The sequence below is a fragment of the Xenopus laevis genome, chromosome 6L (genome assembly GCF_017654675.1).
Source record: "Xenopus laevis strain J_2021 chromosome 6L, Xenopus_laevis_v10.1, whole genome shotgun sequence".
Lineage (NCBI taxonomy): Eukaryota > Metazoa > Chordata > Amphibia > Anura > Pipidae > Xenopus > Xenopus laevis.
In genome coordinates this window covers 31,534,276-31,557,086 of record NC_054381.1, presented here as the reverse complement: position 1 = coordinate 31,557,086, position 22,811 = coordinate 31,534,276, and the positions used below count along the sequence as shown (strand labels likewise).

The 22,811-nt window shown below is 39.5% G+C and overlaps 1 protein-coding gene across 1 annotated transcript in view; it reads left to right on the top strand.

The window, feature by feature from the left end:
* Positions 1 to 20,912, top strand: part of krit1.L (KRIT1, ankyrin repeat containing L homeolog) — a 39,896-nt gene extending 18,984 nt beyond the window's left edge. The window contains exons 7-17 of the mRNA XM_018267310.2: positions 2,156 to 2,271; positions 4,707 to 4,850; positions 6,227 to 6,383; positions 9,640 to 9,747; positions 9,937 to 10,093; positions 12,065 to 12,216; positions 12,774 to 12,940; positions 13,032 to 13,119; positions 16,143 to 16,349; positions 17,683 to 17,799; positions 18,174 to 20,912. Of these exons, the coding sequence (XP_018122799.1) occupies positions 2,156 to 2,271; positions 4,707 to 4,850; positions 6,227 to 6,383; positions 9,640 to 9,747; positions 9,937 to 10,093; positions 12,065 to 12,216; positions 12,774 to 12,940; positions 13,032 to 13,119; positions 16,143 to 16,349; positions 17,683 to 17,799; positions 18,174 to 18,263 (1,503 nt within the window). The 3' untranslated portion in view covers positions 18,264 to 20,912. The remainder of the gene's footprint in view (positions 1 to 2,155; positions 2,272 to 4,706; positions 4,851 to 6,226; positions 6,384 to 9,639; positions 9,748 to 9,936; positions 10,094 to 12,064; positions 12,217 to 12,773; positions 12,941 to 13,031; positions 13,120 to 16,142; positions 16,350 to 17,682; positions 17,800 to 18,173) is intronic.
* The last annotated feature ends 1,899 nt before the right edge of the window (positions 20,913 to 22,811 follow it).

Here is a 22,811-nt window from a genome sequence, read left to right as displayed (position 1 = left end):
GATTTCTGTTTTTCTCTGTAATAATAAAATAGTAGATGTACTTGACCCCAACTAAGATATAATTAATCCTTATTGGAAACAAAACCAGTTTATTGGGTTTATTTAATGTTTACATGCTTTTCTAGTAGACTTAAAGGGATCCTGTCATCAGAAAACATGTTTTTTTCAAATAGTGCTACTCCAGCAGACTTCTGCACTGAAATACATTTCTCAAAAGAGCAAACAGATTTTTTTATATTCAATTTTGAAATCTGACATGGGCCTAGACATTTTGTCAATTTCCCAGCTGCCCCTGGTCATGTGACTTGTGCCTGCACTTTAGGAGAGAAATGCTTTCTGGCAGGCTGCTGTTTTTCCTTCTCAATGTAACTGAATGTGTCTCAGTGGGACATGGGTTTTTACTATTGAGTGCTGTTCTTAGGGTAAGGACACACTGGACGATTTGTCGCCAACGTTTTTAAAAAGTAAATCGCGGCGACAAGACGATCGTCTTTTTTGAACAGACGATTCACAGCGACTATTGACACAGAGCGATTTGTATCCCATTACTCTGTGCGGTACTTGATCCACCCAAACCGGAAACGGTTTGTGCTTCCCGCTGTAACCTGGCGTCTTTACGTTCTTGCGTCATTGCGTTCGCATTGTAATTTGAATACAATTGCTGCTACTTATCTGTATGTGTGTGCGTGTCTAGGAGATTTCAGTGCTTTTCTAAGTACATGCTATTTCTGATAAATCGCTCGGAAAAGGGTCTTAGTGCGTTTTGGAGCTACAGGCGATTCACAAACGCGCTGTGGGCACAGGAGCTGGCGTCTTTCATTTGGTTTTGTTCAGAGACAAAATGAGCGATATGACGCCGCGATTTGCTTTTTAAAAACGTTGGCGAAAAATTGTCCAGTGTGTCCTTACCCTTAGATCTACCAGGCAGCTGTTATCTTGTGTTAGGGAGCTGTTATCTGGTTAACTTCCCATTGTTCTTTTGTTTGGCTGCTGGGGGGGGGGAAAGGATATCACTCCAACTTGCAGTACAGCAGTAAAGAGTGATTGAACTCTATCAGAGCACAAGTCACATGACTTGGGGCAGCTGGAAAATTGACAATATGTCTAGCCCCATGTCAGATTTCAAAATTGAATATTACAAAATCTGTTTGCTCTTTTGAAAAATGGATTTCAATGCAGAATTCTGCTGGAGCAGCACTATTAACCAAATCATTTTGGAAAAAAAAAAATTTCCCATGACATTATCCATTTAAAGGAACAGTAACTTAAAAAAATGAAAGCGTTTTAAAGTACAGGTATGGGGTTCATTATCTGGAAACCCGTTATCCAGGAAGATCCGAATTACTGAAAGGCCGTCTCCCATAGACTCCATTATAATCAAATAATCCAACTTTTTAAAAATGATTTCCTTTTTCTCTGTAATAATAAAACGGTACCTTGTACTTGATCTAAACTAAGATAAAATTAATCCTTATTGGAAGCAAAACTAGCCTATTGAGTTTATTTAATGTTTACATGATTTTTTAGTAGACTTTAGGTATGAAGATCCAAATTACGGAAATATCCGTTATCCGGAAAACCCCAGGTCCCGAGCATTCTGTATAACAGGTCCCATTCCTGTAATGAAAATATAATGCAGTGTTGCCCTGCACTGGTACAACTGCTGTGTTTGCTTCAAAAACACTACTATTGTTTATATAAATAAGCTGCTGTGTAGCAATGGGGGCAGCCATTCAAAGGAGAAAAGGTTCAGGTTACACAGCAGATAGCAGATAAGCTCTGTACAACATAATGGTGTTATCTGTTATCCACTATTTAACCTGTGCCATATAGCCTTTTTTCAATTTCCGCCATTGCTGCTCAGCAGCTTGTTTATATGAACTATAGTAGTGTTTCTGAAGCAAACACATACGTTTTACGAGTGCAGGGGTATGGAGAGCAAAATTACTGAAAGATCCGTTATCCAGAAAACCCCAGGTCCTGAGCATTCTGGATAACAGGTCCCATACCTGTACATGAATCTGTTTATCTGGAGTACTAGATGTGCCATATTTCAGAAGATGGATTGTTTTTATATCCAGTCTTGGTATAGTGTAACAGAAAATACACAGCAATTGAGCAGTCAGCATGAGTTCTGATTGGTGCCTCTTTTTAGGTTGATAAAGTGGTGATTAATCCATACTTTGGACTTGGAGCACCTGATTATTCAAAGATACAGATCCCAAAGAGAGAAAAATGGCAAAGAAGCATGAGTAGCGTCATGGAAGATAAGTACGTTCATTCTTCCTCTTTTCTGAACAAGTGGAACTTAATCTTTATGACTATGGCTGTTTATATGTATTTTTTTCAATGTTTCTTCCCCCTGTCTGTACTGTTCATGTGGCAACATTTTCTGGGCCTCCTGGTCCAGCCCACCTTCAAGCCCCACCCCATATCTCGACCACCCCACAGTAAAAAGGTCACACAGACCTCAGAGCTAAAACATTAAACCCCCCTAAGCTATAAAAAGCCATTGGTCACAAGCCCCCCCCCCCATGTTATAAAAAGGCATTGGTGATCAGGGTACCCCCATGCAAGTAAAAAAAAATATTGATGGCCTGACCCCCCCCTCCCCCCACAAGTTATAAAACGCTATTGGTGGCCAGGACCCCCCAAAAGTTATTAAAATCCACTGGTGATCAGGACCCCTTCAAGTTAAAAAAACAAAAAAACATTGGTGGCCAGCCCCTCCCCCAACAAGTTATAAAAAGCCATTGGTGATCAGGGGCCCCCCCTGCAAGTAAAAAAAATTGCAAGTAAAACGCTATTGGTGGCCAGGACCCCCCAAAAGTTATTAAAATCCACTGGTGATCAGGACCCCTTCAAGTTAAAAAAACAAAAAAACATTGGTGGCCAGCCCCTCCCCCCACAAGTTATTAAAATCCACTGGAGATCAGGACCCCTTCAAGTTATATACTGCATTGGGATTGGATAGGCTGAAGGGGAAGTTCTAAATTCCCCTATTCAATCCCTGTACAGCTTTAACAGGACTTATCCTTAAAGAACCAATGAGGGTACAGAGAATCAGAATAGGAGAAAAATGGAGTTGCTGTTTTATATTCTGAAGCTGGCAGCACGCTGAAAGCAGGGGGGCCCGGCTAATCAAGTAAGTGAAGCATGGCCGGGCCCCCCTTAGACACAAAACCCTGCGGGACCCGGGACAACTGTCCCCCCTGTGCCTCCCTGATGGGAAATAACATTTTCTTTATTGGGGAAATATTATCACGTGTCTCCCAGTATAACATACTAAAGATTACTGATTACTGACATAGGTGCTAATAGCACTTACCAGTAGAAACCAATCAGCAATTACTGTAGTTTTTGATTAGACTACTCAGAATTAGTGAATGAAAGCAAAGACTGGAATAGTTGCCATGCGTAACTGCACTGGTGCAATTTAGCACCTGTGTTTATAAATCTGCCCCTTTTTTCACTATTCACATGGTTGTCTTTGTTTCTGGTATGCTTTCCACTCCATAGAGCAGGGGTCCCCAACCTTTTTCACCCATGAGCAACATTCAGCTGTAAAAAGAGTTGGGGAGCAACACGAGCATGAAATATGTTCCTGGGTGGAGCCAAATAAGGGCTGTGATTGGCTATTGATAGCCCCTATGTGGACTTGCAGCCTATAGGAGTCTCTGTTTGGCAGTACATCTGGTTTTTATGCAACCAAAACTTGCCTCCAAGCCAGGAATTCAAAAATAAGCTCCTGCTTTGAGGACCCTGAGAGCAACATCCAAGGGGTTAGGGAGCAACATGTTGCTCACAAGCTACTGGTTGGGGATCACTGCCATAGAGCATTAGCAAAAAAAGAAAATGCCATCCACTATTTTCTGTTTTGGGCTTCTGTATCAGCAGGTACCACAGTATTTAAGCAGTTGCCTTAAGTAGCTCCCTATCTTCTTTTCTGCTGATTTTACAGCATACGCTCTGGGCTATTGTTAGTTGCCTCAGTTTAGGGACTGACTGACAATATACAGCAGATAAACAAAGGCTATGTAGTAATTAATTCAGATTCACATTGCATGGCAGCTCAGAAACCGAATCCCGAACCAAATCCTGGCATCCCTAATTCTAAGTAACTTATTAATTGGTTTTCATTATTTATTTATTTTATAGTTTTATAATTATTTGCCTTTTTCATCTGACTCTTTCCATCTTTCAAATGGGTGTCGCTGACCCCATCTAAAAAACAAATGCTCTGTAAGGCTACACATTTATTGGTATTGCTACTTTTTATTTCTCATCTTTTTATTCAGCCCCTCTCCTATTCATATTCCAGTCTTTTATTCAAATCAATGCATGGTTGCTAGGGGAATTTGGACCCTAGTTACCAGATTGCTTAAAATGCTAATTAAAGAGCTGCTGAATAAAAAGCTAAATAACTCAAAAACCTTTAACAATAAAAAATGAAAACCAATTACAAATTGTCTCAATATCATGTTCTACATCATACTAAAAGTTACTGTAACTCAAAGGTAAACAACCCCTTTACGTTAGCAAGCAGGGCAACATTTTGAAGGCACAGATCATTCTGATTATTGCTGAACCCTTTTGTGCTGGTACATAACATTCAGCATATACATACAGGATTTCTAGCTATATTCATTTTGAGTTTTCTGTAGCTAGTTTGCCTCCACTCAGTCTTCTCTTGTTCTGTACATAAGAGAGCGTCAGTGGGTGGACGACTTCCCTCTGCACCGCAGCGCTTGTGAAGGAGACGCTACCCTGCTCAGTCGGCTCCTGGATGAAGGCTTTTCAGTCAACCAGCTGGACAATGACCAGTGGGCACCAATCCACTATGCGTGCTGGTGAGTTCTTTACACCTCTGTATCTATATACACATACAGCAGAGATGCTCCCATAGTGTGCAGATTGGAAAGGAAATCACTACATGTAAATTAAAGGCATTTTGACACCTAAATTCATCATTGTTGAACCAAGGAGAGATTCTTTTTAGCTAAACAACTGCAGAAAGCAGTCTTTTAACTCATTTCAGCAATACAGACACCGCTATTATAAATGTTTCCTTTCGATACTGCTTGGTAGTGATGAGAGAAGTTATTCGCCAGCCATGGATTCGCAGCGAAATTCCAAATTTCGCCATGTGCGAATTCTTTCACAAAAAACTGAGGTCGAAAAATTTGCAGCGAAAAAAACGCCCATTGACTTTAATGCATTTGGACAAAAAAGTCGCCATAAGGAAAAACGCCCATTGACTTTAAGGGCAGAGACACGCGGTGAGATTTGGGGAGATTAGTCGCCCGGCGACAAATCTCCTCTTCTTTGGGGCGATTAATCTCCCCGAACTGCCTTCCTGCAGGCTAGAATGTAAATCTCTCCAAATCTGACCATGTGTCTCTGCCCTTCAATGCCTTAGGACAAAAAAGTCGCCATAAGAAAAACGGCCATTGACTTTAATGCATTAGGATAAGAAAAAAGGACCATTGACTTTAAGGGCTTTAGCACACGGGCAGATTCTGGGAGATTTAGTCGTCTGGCGACTAATCGCCTCTTCTTCGGGGAGACACTCTCCCCGAACTGCCTTCCGCCTGCTACAATGAAAAATCACCTGCGGCAATGCACTCGCTACACTTCGATTTCCGAAGTTGCCTCACAAGGAAACTTCGTGCAACTTCGGAAATTGTAGCGCTGCAAGTGCATTTTCGCAGGCGATTTTTCACTTTAACAAGGGGAAGGCAGTTCGGGGAGGCAACTTAATCTCCCCGAATCTGCCCGTGTGCTAAAGCCCTAATACATTAGGACAAAAAAATCGCCATAAGAAAAAACACAAATTGACTTTAATGCATAAGGACAAAAAAAAGTCGCCATAAGAAAAAAATGGCCATTGATTTTAATGCATTAGGACAAAAAAGTCACCATAGCAAAAAATGGCCATTGACTTTAATGCACTTGTAGTGGGTTAAAACGCCCAATAACTTCAATGCGTTTCACGAAATTTCGGCGAGTCGAAACGGGACAGATTCTCTCAACACTACTGCTTGGCCAGTACCTTCCCCTTCCAGGTTATTGTTGTGATCTGGGAAAAGGCCTTGTTCCAGTACTTATGTCTCTCTTACAGTATTGTTCTTATAATGATGTCTAAAGAGCTCTTCATGCAGCCCCAGGAAACTGTTCACATAAGGTCATGTGACAGGATTTTAGTTGTTCTCTTTATGTGTACCAGGTATGGGAAAGTAGAAGCAACAAGCATGTTGTTAGAGAAAGGAAAATGCAACCCTAACCTGTTAAATGGACAACTCAGCTCCCCTCTTCATTTTGCTGCTGGTGGAGGACATGCTGAAATCGTACAGATCCTCCTCAACCATCAAGAGACAGACCGGGTGAGTTTGTGTTCTAACATGTTAATAATGTATGGAATAAAAAACAAAAAGTACAATGAATGCAATAATTCCTTGGAAAATAGTCACTTACAACTAGGGTTGCCAACCTGGCCGGTATTTTACTTTGCAATTTACCATACTTTTGTATTTTTCGATTTTATGTTTTTTTACACTTGATAAATTACAAAAAAATAGTGCATTAATTAACTATACGAACGATTTGTTGGTTTGCGCTAAAAAGTACGATTGGGGAAACGAATGTTCTACGAACTTTCATATATCGGCCACTAGGTGGACATAGAATTCCTACCATAATCCAAAGCCGTACGAATATTATTATTATTAATTATTATTAACATTTATATAGCGCCAGTATATTTTGCAGCGTTGTAAAGTAAATGTGTTTATACAACTAAATCACATTAATTACATGCATAGAACATATGGGGGGTCATTTATAAAGTTCGCGCAGGGCAGATTGGTTCGCATAGTGAATATATTTGCCCTGCGCATGGTTATATTTATAAAGCTGAATAAGAGGGTGCATACAGAATTGCAAATTTTTTATTCACAATGCGAATGTCTAAAGGGGCTTTATAAATATGTCACAATTCGCAAATTGCGAATCTTTATGCGCACACTCTGCGACTCAATTACGCCACAACTTTGGTGGCGGATAAAATATTCGCAAAACAGTTTTGCAAACTGCGAATTTAACGCTATTTTCGCGCACAACAACCTCGCACATTGGGTGCGCTCGCGCAAACTCCTGTCTCATTTGCGCGCCATTTGCGAAAATTTATTCACACTGCGAATTCGCAAAAACCGGAAAGACGGGCAGAGCAGTGCAATATATTAGCGCTCAGCAAAAAACATGCGCAATACAACCATTTGCGAAAAATATGCGCTGCGCGAACTTTATAAATGACCTCCAAGGTGTGGGAGTGGGCAAGATCAGAATTAAAGGAAAACTATACCCCCAAAATGAACACTTAAGCAACAGATAGTTCATATCATATTATGTGGCATATTAAAGAATCTTACCAAACTGGAATATATATTTAAGTAAATATTGCCCTTTTACATCTCTTGCCTTGAGCCACCATTTCGTGATGGTCTGTGTGTTGCCTCAGAGATCACCTGACCAGAAATACTTCAACTCTAACTCTAACAGGAAGAAGTGTGGAAGCAAAAGACACAACTCTGTCTGTTAATTGGCTCATGTGACCTAACATGTATGGTTTGTTGGTATGTTTGTGAGTACAGTGAATCCTACGATCCCAGGGGGCGGCCCTTATTTTTTAAAATGGCAATTTTCTATTTATGATTACCCAATGGCACATCCTACTAGAAAAGTATATTATTATGAAAATGGTTTATTTACATGAAGCAGGATTTTACATATGAGCTGTTTTATGCAATATCTTTTTATAGAGACCTACATTGTTTGGGGGGTATAGTTTTCCTTTAACTAGGTGAGAGATGTAATACTGTATGTGGCATTGCATTTGGTAGTTAAGCAGAGTGCGGGTAGGCTTCTCTAAAGAAGTGCATTTTAAGTAAGGATGCACCGAATCCACTATTTTGGATTCGGCTGAACCCCCGAATCCTTAGCGAGAGATTCGGCCGAATACCGAATCCGAATCCTAATTTGCATATGCAAATTAGGGGTGGGAAGGAGAAACATTTTTTACTTCCTTGTTTTGTGACAAAAGTCACGCGATTTTCCTGTAAATTAGGATTCGGTTCAGCCGGGCAGAAGGATTCGGCCGAATCCTGCTGAAAAAGGCCAAATCCCGAACCGAATCCTGGATTCGGTGCATCCCTAGTTTTAGGAGATCTTTCGAAAGCAGAAAGGTTGGGAGAAAGTCGGACAGACCATGGGAGAGGGTTCCAGAGAAGGGGTGCAGCCCTTGCAAAGTCTTGAATGCAAGCATGTGAGGAGGTAATGAGAGAAGAGTTGAGTAGCAGGTCAGTAGAGGAGCGTAGTAAGCGGTTGGGTGAGTATCTAGAGATGAGTTCAGAGATGTAGGATGGGGCAGAGTTATGAAGTGCTTTGAATGTCAAGGTCATTAATTTGAATTTAATTCTGAAAGGTAGGAGTGGCAGAGGAGGAGCGTTTGCTGAGGTGTATGAGCCTCGCAGCAGTGTTCATTATGGACTGGAGAGGTGACAGTCTCTGGTGGGGAAGGCCAGTTAAAAGAGAATTACAGTAGTCTAGACGTGATATGACGAGAGAGTGAATAAGAATTTTGGCAGCATCTTGGGTGATAAATGATTGTATTTTGGATATGTTGCTTAGATGGAAGTGATGATTTATATAAGTGACTGGATATAAATAAGAAAAATAAAATAGTCACAAGATTACCAGACAATGGATTGCTCCAAGCAACACTACTTTATACAGTAGTTCACATTGTTTTGGGCACTTTTATTCTAATAACAATCCATTATCTAAGGTTTGGTACCTGAGGCTCATGTAGATGAAGGGACTTCCTCACTGTTGCAGGTACTGAAATCAAACTCACGTTCCCCTGCTATTAGTGTTGTGCCATGTAACACCTGCGAATGCTGGGAACAGGTTAGACCAATGCCTGTACAGATATGGGACCTGTTATCCAGAATGCTCAGGACCTGGGGTTTTCCGGATAAGCGATCGTTCCATAATTTGGATCCTACCTTAAATCTACTAGAAAATCATGTAAACATTAAATAAACCCAATAGGCTGGTTTTGCTTCCGATAAGGATTAATTATATCTTAGTTGGGATCAAGTACAATGTACTGTTTTATTATTACAGAGAAAAGGGAAATCAATTTTAAAACTTCGGATCATTCGAATAAAATGGAGTCTATGGGAGACGACCTTTCCATAATTCAGAGCTTTCTGAATAACAGGTTTCTAGTTAATGTATCCCATGCCTGTAATTATAATGTCCTGTAAAAACTGTATGTCTATAATGTCAGAATATTCTTCCATTCGGAGATATTCGTCTTCCTAGAATGCAGGAACAAACAAACAGCATTGCCATTGTATCATATCTGTAAATGATCTCTGCAGCGGCTCGTTCAGCTAAACGATTGCAGAGAACATTATATTGAATTCCCAGTCAATGCTTTAGACCGTTTGAAGGTCATATCTGAGATAATGATGCAGAATAGATTCACTGCAGTTTAGGCCTGGTTGGGAATTGATAATGATGATGACCATATAGCTTTTGGCCTTTAACGGTTTCCTCTTCACTGTGTCTCAACAGCACATTTGTGATCAGCAAGGACGATCTCCACTAGACATCTGTGAGGAGAATAAGCAGAACAAGTGGGAAGAGACAGTCACGCTTCTTAAGGATTCCGTTAATAAGCCTGTACGTTCTCTGCTATTGGTTCTTTTTTGTGTGCTATCCCATTGGACATGAGTCACCCAAAACTTTGCTTCTTGCGCCTCTAGAAATGAGACACGGGATAAATGTGTAATATGTGGGAGTGGAAGTCACACTTGGGTTGGCCGTGTTTCTGTCTCACACGCTATCATTTATTTCATGTCTCTGAATCAGTATGAAAAAGTGAAAATCTATAGAATGGACGGCTCATACCGCTCTGTGGAACTGAAGCACGGGAACAACAATACAGTGCAGCAGATTATGGAGGGGATGCGGCTTTCACAAGAGACCCAGCAGTACTTTACTATATGGATCTGTTCTGAGAATATCAGTAAGGAGCTTTATACTCTTATGTGATATACCAGTAATGGTATCTGTACTTCCAGGAGAATGGTTTTCTCAATAGAGTGTGTTTAATTTAACTTTTAAAGGAGACATTTTGTGTAAAAAATGAGGATGTATCAGTGTGTTATACTCATTTAGATATAGAAGAATTGTGCTTAAAAAAGCAGTGTTTCAGGCTGATTTATTGAATATTTCTGCAAAAACCCTAATAATCCCTCCCTTCTCTTCCACTTCCTGCTCCCTGAATTCCCAGGCTGTGCAGGGGAGCCGGCGACTCTCAATTCACTGCACTGTAGGACAGGAACCAATCAGCAGCTAGCAGGACCTGATAGGGAACCGAAGCCTGTCTGTTCTTGTGTGACTGTAGGGCTGTGATTGGCTGTCCCCCTCCTACTGTGCTTCCGGCAGGGACTGTTAGGACACGCCCACCCCTCATTTGAAACACAGACAGGGATCAGTGAACATCAATAGGGAGCTCTAATAAAGGGGCTGTTTTTAAAGATAATATTCATTTTTAGCACCATGTTAAAACAACACCATATATTACTTATAATTGCCTACAAAATTAGGGGGTTTTCATTTATCCTATATGTCTCCTTTAATATGTTATAGAATGGCTTTTCAATTAGGTTTTATTTTTTATAGTTTTTTAATTATTTGCCTATTTCTTCTGACTTCTTTCCAGCTTTCAAATGGGGGTCACTGACCCCATCTAAAAAAACACATTCTCTGTAAGGTTACAAATGTATTGTTATTGCTACTTTTTATTACTTGAATATGAATCTTTCTATCCATATTCCAGTCTCTTATTCAAATCAGTGCATGGTTACTGGAGTCATTTGGACCCTAGCCACCAGATTGCTGAAATTGCAAACTGAAGAGCTGCTGAGTAAAATGCTAAATAACTCAAAAACCACAAATAATAAAAATTAAAACCAATTGCAAATTGTCTCAGAATATCACTCTCTGCATCATACTTAAAAGTTAACTTAAAGGGGTTGTTCACCTTTAGTATGATACAGAGAGTGATATTCTGCAGTGAGACCATCTGCAATTGGTTTTTATTTGTGGTTTTTGAGTTATTTAGCTTTTTATTCAGAAGTTCTCTAGTTTGCAATGTCCGCAATCTGGTTGATACTAGGGATGCACCGAATCCACTATTTTGGATTCGAGCGAACCCCAGAATACTTTGTGAAAGATTTGACTGAATACGAAACTGAATCCTAATTTGCATACGCAAATCAGGGGTGGGAAGGGGAAAAACATTTTTACTTCCTTGTTTTGTGACAAAAAGTCTCCCTGCTCCTAATTTGCATATGCAAATTTGGATTTGGTTCGGCCCGGCATAAGAATTCTGCGGAATCCTGCCCGAATCGAGAACGGAATCCTGGATTAGCTGCATCCCTAGTTGATACGGACCAAATGACCCTAGCAACCATGCATTGATTTGAATAAGAGACTGGAATATGAATAGGAGAGGCCTGAATAGAAAGATGAGTAATAATAAGTAGCAATAACAATACATTTGTAGCCTTACAGAAAAAGATTTTTTTTTAGATGGGATCATTGACCCCTATTTGAAAGCTTGAAAGAGTCAGAACAAAAAAGCAAATAATTAAAAAAAAATAATCAAAAATAAATAATGACAATCAATTGAAAAGTTTCTTAGTATTGGCCATTCTATAACATACTAAAAGTTTATGGAAAAGGGAACAACCCCTTTAATAAGGCTACAAAAACCCTTAAAACATTACAAACAAACAGTAGTATGGTTGCCCCATCCACATGGATTTATCCTAGTGCACCAATCCTAAAAAGCTTGGCAGAATCTAATCTGGAAGGACATTTTGTATACTTATCTAAGATGTTCATCAGTTGTATAAAGGCAAAAATGTTTTAGTTCTCTATGAACCGCATACGTTTTTAATTATTTCAACATTTTCAACATGTTTCTAAGGTCTCCAGTTGAAGCCTTTTCACAAACCCTTGCAGCACATAAGAGACTGGGCAGAGATAGTTTCGGAGCTGACAAACCTGGATCCCCAAAGGGAGACCCCGCAGCTCTTCCTAAGGAGGGATGTGAAGCTGCAACTAGATGTTGAGAAGAAGGTAACACAATCTTTCCTCTAAAGAGCTGAATGGTAAAACAGAGGAATGAGGATATAATGACATTCTCAGGTAGTAATTAAAGGAAAATTCACCATTACATTTGAATATGTTATGGACCTAATCCAAACAACCCGTCAGTTAGATGATATTGCCTTTAATTTAGTAACCTTCCAAGTTTGTTGTTGGGGGTCACCGACTGACTGTGAGGCATCGGTTTATCTTTTGGCTAAACTCTCATTCTGAGTTTCAAGCTGCTGCCTTGTTTCTAGAGTGAATTAGTCCTAGCAACCAAATATAAGACTGAATTCCACATCTGAGAGATGTCGACCTAAATAAATACATTGATTTAAAATCCGCAAACAATGAAGTCAAATTGCAACTCCTATCTACGTCTTGAGGTGAACTTCCCCTTTATGAATATGTCATGCTAGCAAGCTGTGTGTAGCACTCTGCATGATAAAGTGGTGCTTTGATCTGTTTCTGGGTGTGGGGATGGAGTTCTTTTGTCTAAAGCATATTTATCATACCATTACTCTATCTTTTTTTGGGACAAAAAGATTGAAGAGCCGCTGGCAATACTCATTCTGTTTGATGAAGCAAGATACAACCTTTTAAAAGGTTTCTACCCGGCGCCTGATGCCAAGCTGATCACATTGGCCAGCCTTCTCCTGCAGATTGTCTATGGCAATTATGAGAGCAAGAAGCACAAACAGGGTTTCTTAAAGTGAGTGCATCTTATATTGGCTGAGTTCTCTGAGCAGAGGCCTCTGATTGGTCCTCATTGATTTAACTCTGAATTTTCTGAACCTTTTCAGTGAAGAAAATCTAAAATCCATTGTCCCAATCACCAAAGTAAAGAGTAAGGCACCTCACTGGACCAATCGTATACTGCATGAGTATAAGGTATGTAATGTCTATTCATCAAACTCTCCATTTGTGTAGAACTTAGAAGTCACCGAAAAGTAGTTTTATTGGGGAGGTTTACTGCTTCTATCAGGAGGGATGTATTACATTGTATAAACTAGATTATTATAGTCAAATAATAGCACTTGTACACACATGCTTTAGTTTAGGGAAGTAAAGTGGGGTGGGGGGACAAAGAAATTAGGGGTCATCTACTTTGTCTAAGGCATTGCTGCACCTTGCACTGGACTTCAAACATCCTGCATTAGGGAGCAGATTTATCAAGGGTCAAATTGAAAATTATAAATTTGAATTATCACATTTATGGTCAAACGATTCGAGTTTTCTTTTTTAAAAAAAAATTTGATTTTCAAGATTTATCATACTCGAATTCAACTATTCACCACCTAAAACCTTCCAAATTGCTGGGAGAGGTCCAGGGATCAATTTGGAGTTGTTTGCAGCCTTCCTGACGTTCACGTTTTTTTCTGAGAAATAAACTCGAATCGAGTTTTTAAAATTCAAATAGAATTCAATTAGAATTTAATCAGATTTTTCAGGGAGATTTAATTCATCCGAGTTTAAAAAAAATAGATTTTATTAATAAATTTCGATTTGGTCGTATTTCGAATTTATGGGAGTTTAGGGCAGTTTTTAAAAACTTGCATGAATTCGAAATTCAACCTTTGATAAATGTGCCTCTAGGTGTAGAGTGTAATGCTGCTGGGAACAAGGTAGTGGTGATTTTAATTGACTAACAGACCCTGACCCAAAAATGGAGAACTCGCACAAAAACTCTTAACGCGGTGCATTCTCATATATATATATATTTCCATGCCCTCCCCAACGGCACGGAAGGGTGCAGGGTACGCCGGCGCGGGTATATTAAAGGTACACATCCAGACAGAAGTGGGGCAGTTGAAGGTCGTGGGCGGAGTGGCTGGAGGCTAACGTTCAGCCTGCAACTGTCTGTGACCCACAAACGTCGTGTAGAAGTCGGCCTGAACCGACACACGGGCTTTGGGTCAGTCCTACATCACTACAAGTTAGTTTAAGTGTAGGGTATTTTTAGGGTTTTGGGATAAGCTTTGGCTACACTCCAGCCCACCTCTTATGATGGAGAGAAGAGCAGCTCTTACTCCATATTGTAGTGCAAAATTTTTTGCAGTTTGCACCATGCCCTGCACTTTGTCATTGAGCCCTATTTTATTGAGTCAAAGCTCATTAACATTTTCTCATTATAACTTGTCAAGACTAATATGGAGCTATAAGAAAAAAGGGGGCCAATATTTAAAGCCTCAACCTCCTGTTATTGATTTGTATGGAAACTGTAAATGGGGGCCAAAAATGCACATTTAAGTGTTTTCAGGCTGATGGTTTGTAATAACATGACTGACATGAGTCACAGGTATTATTGGTCGTTCCTCCACCAACTGAAATACATTTGTTTCAAAACACTACATGTGAAATTAGACTTTGTTGTTATTGTCTTTTCGTTTTCAAAAAAAAAAAATCAAATTGGATTTTCAAGATTTATAATTCTCTGCCCTTTAAGAACTCAAATTTGACTACTCACCACCTAAAACCTGCCGAATTGCTGTTTAGTCAATGGGAGACGTCCAGGGATCAATTCGGAGTTGTTTGAAGCCTTCCTGACATTGAATTGAGTTTTTAAATTTCAAATTGGATTCGAGTTTTCAGGTTGACCCTATTCACCCGAGTTAAAAAGATATGAATTTTATAATGAATTTAGATTGGTCGAATTTCGAGTTCATGGTAGTTTTAAAAAACTCACATGAGTTTGAAATTCGACCCTTGATAAATGTGCAATGGTAAGTTTCCTGGACTTGTAACTGGTTTTATAACCCACGTCCATATCTTGCTAGTGAATTTGGTACATCATGTCCATAAATATTAATTTGATTAAAACAAAAATAAACATTTTGTGCCTATAAATATGTGTCACTGATATAAATCTGATCCTGTGACTTTTACATCAGTATTTAAAGGGCTAGAGTTCTTGAACACTGTCCTGTGAAATTCCACTAGTTGCTAAGGCATAAATATTAGGGTCAGCCTTCCAACTCATCAGATGACTCACAAAATATCTCATTAAATATTCTTTACACACGCACGCACACACACACACACACGCCGGGGTTATTCCTGCTCTATAAACAGATGTTTATTAGAGGAATAACCCCGCTATATGGGTATTGTATATTCACCAGGGAGGATTCATATCATTGAATGGTTGGGCATCTCTCGATTAAAGCCATTAATAATGCCTTAAAGGAGAACTAAAACTTAACTAAATAAGTAGCTAGAAATGGTACATTATGTTTTGGGCTTCTGTACCAGCCCAATAGTGATGTGCTGGCTGGCCTGAAACTCGCGGGTAAACCAGCAGGTCCGGGTTCAGGACGACTCCTGCACAAAATCAGCCTAACGCTTCCGACGCCGAAATGTATAATTAGAGGGCCAGCAACGGCCGGGTGCAGATTGGGAGGGTGCGGGTTAGGGTTGGGTGCAGGTCGAGAAATTCTTCTTTAGCAGTAAAGATCTGTGCCTCTAAAGATGCCCCAGTAGCTCCCCATCTTCTTTTCTGCTGGTTCACTGCACATGCTCTGTGCTGCTGTCACTTACTGAGCTTAGGGACCCACTCACAATATATATTACACATAGAATATAAATGTCACAATATAAGGCTGATTAGTAATTAATACAAAGAACAACATGGCAGCACAGAAATCAATGCAATTAGCATCAGAATTTAATAATCAGCCTTGTCATCAGCTTATATTGCAGGCCACAACCTCATTTTCTACTTGTAACTTTAGGCTGGTGCAATAAGTTCAATATATAGAATATGGCAGTTTTGGCCATATTCTTTCTTAGGGTTTAGTTCTCCTTTAAGTGTAAACACTACCATGGGCCCTGAGGTTTATATTGTACAAATGGCATAAAGCAAGTGAGTGTACTCTGAGTAACAGTACAGTAAGTTGTGTGTTGTGTCTGTTCAGAATGTGAGTACGAGTGAAGGAATAAGCAAAGAGATGCACCATCTGCAGCGCATGTTCCTTCAGAATTGCTGGGATATCCCCACCTACGGAGCCGCGTTCTTCACCGGACAGATCTATACCAAAGGGAGTTCCAGCAGCCACAAAGTCATTCGAGTCTACGTTGGCGTCAACATCAAGGGACTGCATCTACTGAATTTAGAAACTAAGGTAAAAAAAAGGCAGCTGCATACAGGGGGACACTAAGCCTGCTTAAAGGATAAGTAAAATAAGTGAATGTAAAATGAATGAGAGTGCTATTCTAAGAACTTTTGCAATTTACATTAATTTCCCCCCCAAGGCAACCACAGCCCTTTAGCAGTAAAGATCTGTGCCAGCAGGTCCGGGTTCTGGCCGACTCCTGCATATGTACTGTTAAATGAATGAATTTTGTTACAACAGCGCCACTTCTGGTCAGTTTCCAACCAGTCTGACCACCAAGTAGTCAAGGAAGTTATTGGGAGAAAGAAAGAGGCTGCTCTGATGTTCTTCTGCTTAGGAAAGATTTTTTTCCTAAGCAGAAGAACATCCGAGCAGCCTCTTTCTTTCTCCTGACAACTTCCTTGATTACTTGGTGGTCAGACTGGTTGAAAACTGACCAGCAGGTGGCGCTGTTGTAACAAAATTCATTCATTTAACAGTACATGAATCCTTTAATATTTTGGGGAGAAAAAGAAAATAAATAATGAATGTGCAAAAGTTCTCATCAATTTTCACTTGTTTAAAAGGTTTACTTATCCTTTTTTTTTGCAATTGCTCTGCTCCTGTGTCCTGAGATTTTTTTTCGATGATTTCTATCATGGGCCAGCACCATCTTGTGGGCATAATTAATAGTGCTGTTACAATCAGGAATAGAGTACAGTTATGGGAACCGTTATCTGTATATCTGGAAACACGATATCCAGAAAGCTCTGAATTACAGAAAGGCCATCTCCCATAGACTCCATTTTATCAAAAAAATCCAAATTTTTAAACATTATTTCCTTTTTCTCTGTAATAATAAAACAGTACCTTGTACTCTATCCAAACTAAGATATAATTAATCCTTATGGAAATCAAAACCAGCCTATTGGGTTTATTTAATGTTTACATGATTTTCTAGTAGACTTAACGTATGAAGATCCAAATTATGGAAAGATCCGTTATCCAGAAAACCCCAGGTCCTGAGCATTTTGGATAACAGGTCCCATAATCAGGAAGATAGAAGCAGCATGGACGCTTATAATTCTGCTCAGAAATACATACCTGCAGATTTGCTGTGCCCCCATTTTCTCTGTCTTCGATTATATAGCTGGAATATTTCATTTACAAAGTAGTGCACTATACATTGTAGTCGTTTGAATCCCTGCATCCGTGTAATGCTAAAATCCACCATAGAACCCCTTCCACCATGTGCTAAAGTTATTTTCTAACGAGTCAATAACCGATATTAAATAGCCATTTGATCATGTTCAATAAGACAACCCAGAGCACTGACATTTCACATGCCTTTGTGTGTTTGCAGGCCCTGCTCATCAGTCTCAAGTTTGGCTGCTTCATGTGGCAGTTGGGAGATGCCGATACCTGCTTTCAGATTCATAGTATTGGAAATAAAATGAGTTTTATTGTTCACACCAAGCAGGTAAGTGGCAAGATGCGGGGATTTACCCTGTATATGATTGTGTACAGCTAGTGGGTTTTTATCGTAAATATTGTTGTAACCATAAGAAACCTCGGAAAGTGGCTGGTAGCTCTGCAGACTTATACTATGAGCCTGTATTTTCTGAGCCAATAGTATTTGCTTGGGTTCTGGATACTAATCTGTTTAGGAAAAAGTTGTTACTCGTTTACGGAGTTACTACTAGTCTGATTCATGCTGACCAATGGCAATTTAATGGAGCAGGAAAGGCTCAGTGGTGAAATCACTCAGGTAGAGATTGTTTCTGCTCTAGACAGTGTTTTACAGCAATGCCTTTGTGCTCTGTGACTTACATCTCTTTCTCTGTCTCCAAACAGGCCGGCCTTGTAGTGAAATTGCTGATGAAGTTAAGTGGCCAGTTCACTCCCAGTGATCAGAATGTATCTGAGCGTTATGGCTATGGCTAAATAACATAAAAGGGATTCAAGGATTTTCCATTCACATTACCACGTTCTCTGCCTAGAGTCATTGCCATCTGTAGCCACTCACAGACTCGTTTATCTCACTGATATATTCCCAAACACACTTGCAGTGGCAGCATTACATGTTTTGCTCTCTTAAAGTTGACTAAAATATTTATTTTCATTGAAAATTGTGCCAGGTAATACTCCATTTCTTACTCATTTTGCCATCACAGTGGTGCCTTATAGATAAAGCTTTATTCTTCTATCCTCAAATGGGTTTTACCCTTGTGTACAATATATACTGTATAATGCTGTTACACACAGAAACACATTTATATTCTGCTTTCATTAGTTCTGTAGCCATGCAGCCTCCTCTTTTAGTTCTATAACCATGCAGCCTCCTCCATAAGTTCTGTAGCCATGCAGCCTCTTCCATTAGTTCTGTAGCCATGCAGCCTCCTCCATTAGTTCTGTAGCCATGCAGCCTCCTCCATTTGGTTTAGATTTGTAGGTATGCAACAATTAGTCCATTATGCAGCTGCGTCCATTAGTTCTGTAGCCATACAGCCTCCTCCATTAGTTCTGTAGCCATGCAGCCCTCTCCATTAGTTTTGTAGCCATGCAGCCCTCTCCATTAGTTCTGTAGCCATTCAGCCTCCTCTATTAGTTCTGTAGCCATGCAGCCCTCTCCATTAGTTCTGTAGCCATGCAGCCTCCTCAATTAGTTCTGTAGCCATTCAGCCTCCTCAATTAGTTCTGTAGCCATTCAGCCTCCTCCATTAGTTCTGTAGCCATGCAGCCTCCTCCATTTGGTTTAAATTAGTAGGTATGCAACAATTAGTCCATTATGCAGCTGCTTCCATTCGTTCTGTAGGAATGTATTTACTTTCAGAGTGACCAAATTTGAACACGCTCAGTTTGAGGCATTTTGGGTGCTGAATTGTCTTTCTTTCTGGTTATCAGGGTATGTGTACTAATGGTGTGGCTATTTGTTACTCTTCACCCATTTACACAATTCACACTATGAAGTAGTATGTGGCATGGTAGGGTCTGTGGCTATAACAGTAAAACCTTTATAGAAGCTGTAGGCAGGGAGCAAAAGTAAAAGAATGAGATTTATTCTAAATATTGCCAGTGCTCAAATGCAACATGACAACAAAATAATGATGTTTCAGTAGCTATATATTTAATATCTATATCTAATCCTTAGAGTCAGTTACCCTAGCAACCAAGCGAAGGGTTTACAGTCTGGGAGAAAAGAGGCCCTGAACAGATCATTCTGCTTTTGTGTTGCCATGATCACTGATCCTAGATACTGAATAATTCTAACTCTAGAAAGCAGAGTTAGTGAGATCACTACTATATACAACAGAGATCCGTATTTAGAGAGTGTGTGTGTGTAATAATGGGGGTCACTGACCCTAGGAACAAAAAAAACTCTGTGAGACTATTATTTAATTGTTACATTTTTACTTATCCCATTCTCTCATTCAAACTACTGCCTGGTTGCTAGGGTAAGCTGCATCCTATCGACCAGTTGCTATTTCAGACTGGAGTGAACTGCTGAACAAAAAGCCAAAACAATCCAAAACCCACAAAATATGAAGACCAGTGGCAAACTGTCCCTCCCTGCATCATACTGAAAGTAAATTTAAAAGTAAACAACCCCCTGTATGGCCTTGCACTTTTGTTTTAGGAATACTGGTCAGCAAGGATAAACTTTCTTCCTCTCAAACTTACATGAGCTGTTGCTTTGTAGTAGTGTGAGATAAAGCCATGTGAATGAACTAGACTCATGTACTGTCCTTCTTTCTCCAGCCCAGTTGCCCTCTCTCAGGCTAGTAGTACACTTGGGGTTTTGAGGTTATAGTTAGAGATTTTTTAATACTCAAGTCATTCTAGGTACTCAGTGCTTACAGTACTCCCCATTGCTACAACACAGTACTCAGTGCTTACAGGACACCCCATTGCTACAACACAGTACTCAGTGCTTACAGTACTCCCCATTGCTACAACACAGTACTCAGTGCTTACAGTACTCCCCATTGCTACAACACAGTACTCAGTGCTTATAGTACTCCCCATTGCTACAACACAGTACTCAGTGCTTACAGTACACTCCATTGCTACAACGCAGGCTTTAAGCACATTATGGGAATAGGGGGTCACTCATTTTAAATGGTTGTTGACATTCTACAGTAGTATAAAATCTGTTTCTCTATACCCTAATCACTATATCCTGTGTAAATAATAGGACAGACACATTTACCTATGGTACCAAATGCATTTTTTTCAGGGGGCCAATCAGAACATTGAGCTGGATAGCAGGATAAGGAGCTGCCGGTTTAACCAAAAACAGTGCTTAAAGCACAGGATAGCCCTCTAACATCTTTACATAATGTAACGGAGCAAAAAAATAATATTGATACATTTAATTCTAACCATGTAATATTTCCATGGGGTGTACACAGGGCATTATGTTTACTGCACAGGGAGTTTGGCTCATTTAGGACCTGCCCATTGCTATATCAAATAGGACTTTCTTCATGAACCTGGCTGCCATTTTTTTCTTATCAAGAATGTACATAATGTTTATAAGGAGATTTGTAGACTTGTCATATATTTTGTACAAATAAATATACGTTCATTCTATTTGTTTGTTTGTCTGTTGGGTGATTCCAAGCAGTGTGAGCTTTATCCAATCACTTGGTGAACAGCATTACTATATTAATATATACCATATTTATAAGTTGCCTTTGCCTTTAGTAACACCACCATAAAGGTAGAAGTGTGTACAGTAACATATGTTTCTTGGTCTGACCGTGTGCCTCTTTTGGAGTCAGTACACTAACAAGCTGCATGCATAAACAACCTATTATACAGGTATGGGACCTGTTATCCAGAATGCTCAGGACCTGGGGTTTTCCAGTTGGATCTTTCCATAATTTGGATCTTCGTACCTTAAGTCTACTGCAAAATAATGGTTAAAGGATAAGTAAACTAGGGATGCACCTCTTTTTGTCACAAAACAAGGAAGTAAAAAATGTTTCCACTTACCACCCCTAATTTGCATATGCTAACTAGGATTCGGTTCAGTATTCGGCCGAATCTTTTGTAAAGGATTCGGGGGTTCCGCCGAATCAAAAATAGTGGAATGGGTGCATCCCTAAAGTAAACCTTAAAAGTAAGTGAATGTAAAATTGATGAGGGTGCTATTCTAAGCACTTTTGCAATGTACATTTATTATTTTTTTTAATTCCAAGATATTAAAGGATACATGTACTGTTTACAGGAATTATTTTGTTAACACAACGTCTTTCTGGCCACCAAGTAGTCAAGGAGGTTGTCAGGAGAAAGAAAGAGGCTGCTCTGATGTTTTTCTGCTTAGGGAAGATTTGAGAAAGGTTTCTATTTTTTTCCTAAGAACATCAGAGCTGCCTGTTTTTTTCTCCTGACAACTTCCTTGACTATTTGGTGGTCACTGGTCAGAGTGACCAGCAGTTGGTGATGTTGTAACAAAATTCACTGATCTTAATAGTACATGTATCTTTTAATATCATGGAATTAAAGGAACAGTAACACCAAAAAAATGAGTGTGTTAAAGTAATGAAAATATCATGTTGTGTTGTCCTGCACTGGTAAAACTGCTTCAGAAACACTACTAACACTACAATGGCTGCCTCCATTGCTACACAGCAGTTTATTTATATAAACAATGGTAATGTTTCTGAAGCAAACACAACAGTTTTACCAGTAACATCAATTAAAAAAAAAAAAAAAATTGTTCTTATAGAACAACAAAAAAAACCACAAGGACAAATTAAACTTTTAAATCGCGTTATTAAGAAATAACTTACCGAAACAACGCGTGCGCTCCTCTTCAGAAAAGGCGACACGGCGATGCTCGATTACTTTTCCCTGGCTATCTCCTATAAGGAAGGCAGGGAGGAGAAATCGAGTGCCGCACGATGGATCGACGTGTCGCCTTTTCTGAAGAGGAGCGCAAGCGGAGTTTCAGTAAGTTATTTCTTAATAAAGACTTAGCGATTTAAAAGTTTCATTCGTCTTTGTGGTTTTTTTTTCGTTCTATACTAACGAATTTTTTTAAATTTGTTACTGGTCTTGTAAACACTTTTTTTTATTTTTTGTTGTTACGGTTCCTTTAAAAAAAAACAATGATTGCACATTGCAAACATTCTTAGAATAGCACTTTCATCAACGTTTACAATTTCCATCCACTTATTCTTAAGGTTAACTTATCCTTTAAAAAAAAACAACAATAGGCTGATGTTGCCTCCAATAAGAATGAATTATATCTTAGTTGGGATCAAGTTCAAGGTACTGTTTTATTATTACAGAGAAAAAAGTAATTATTTTTTCAAAAATTGCGTTATTTAGATACAATGGAGTCTATGGGAGACGGCCTTTCCGTAATTCTGAGCTGTCTGGATAATGGATCCCGTAGCTGTATACAAGTGCGTACAGTTTCAACAACCACTAAACGTCCATGGTGACATTCCAATACAGATCTTTTCTTCGGGCCCCTGGCTG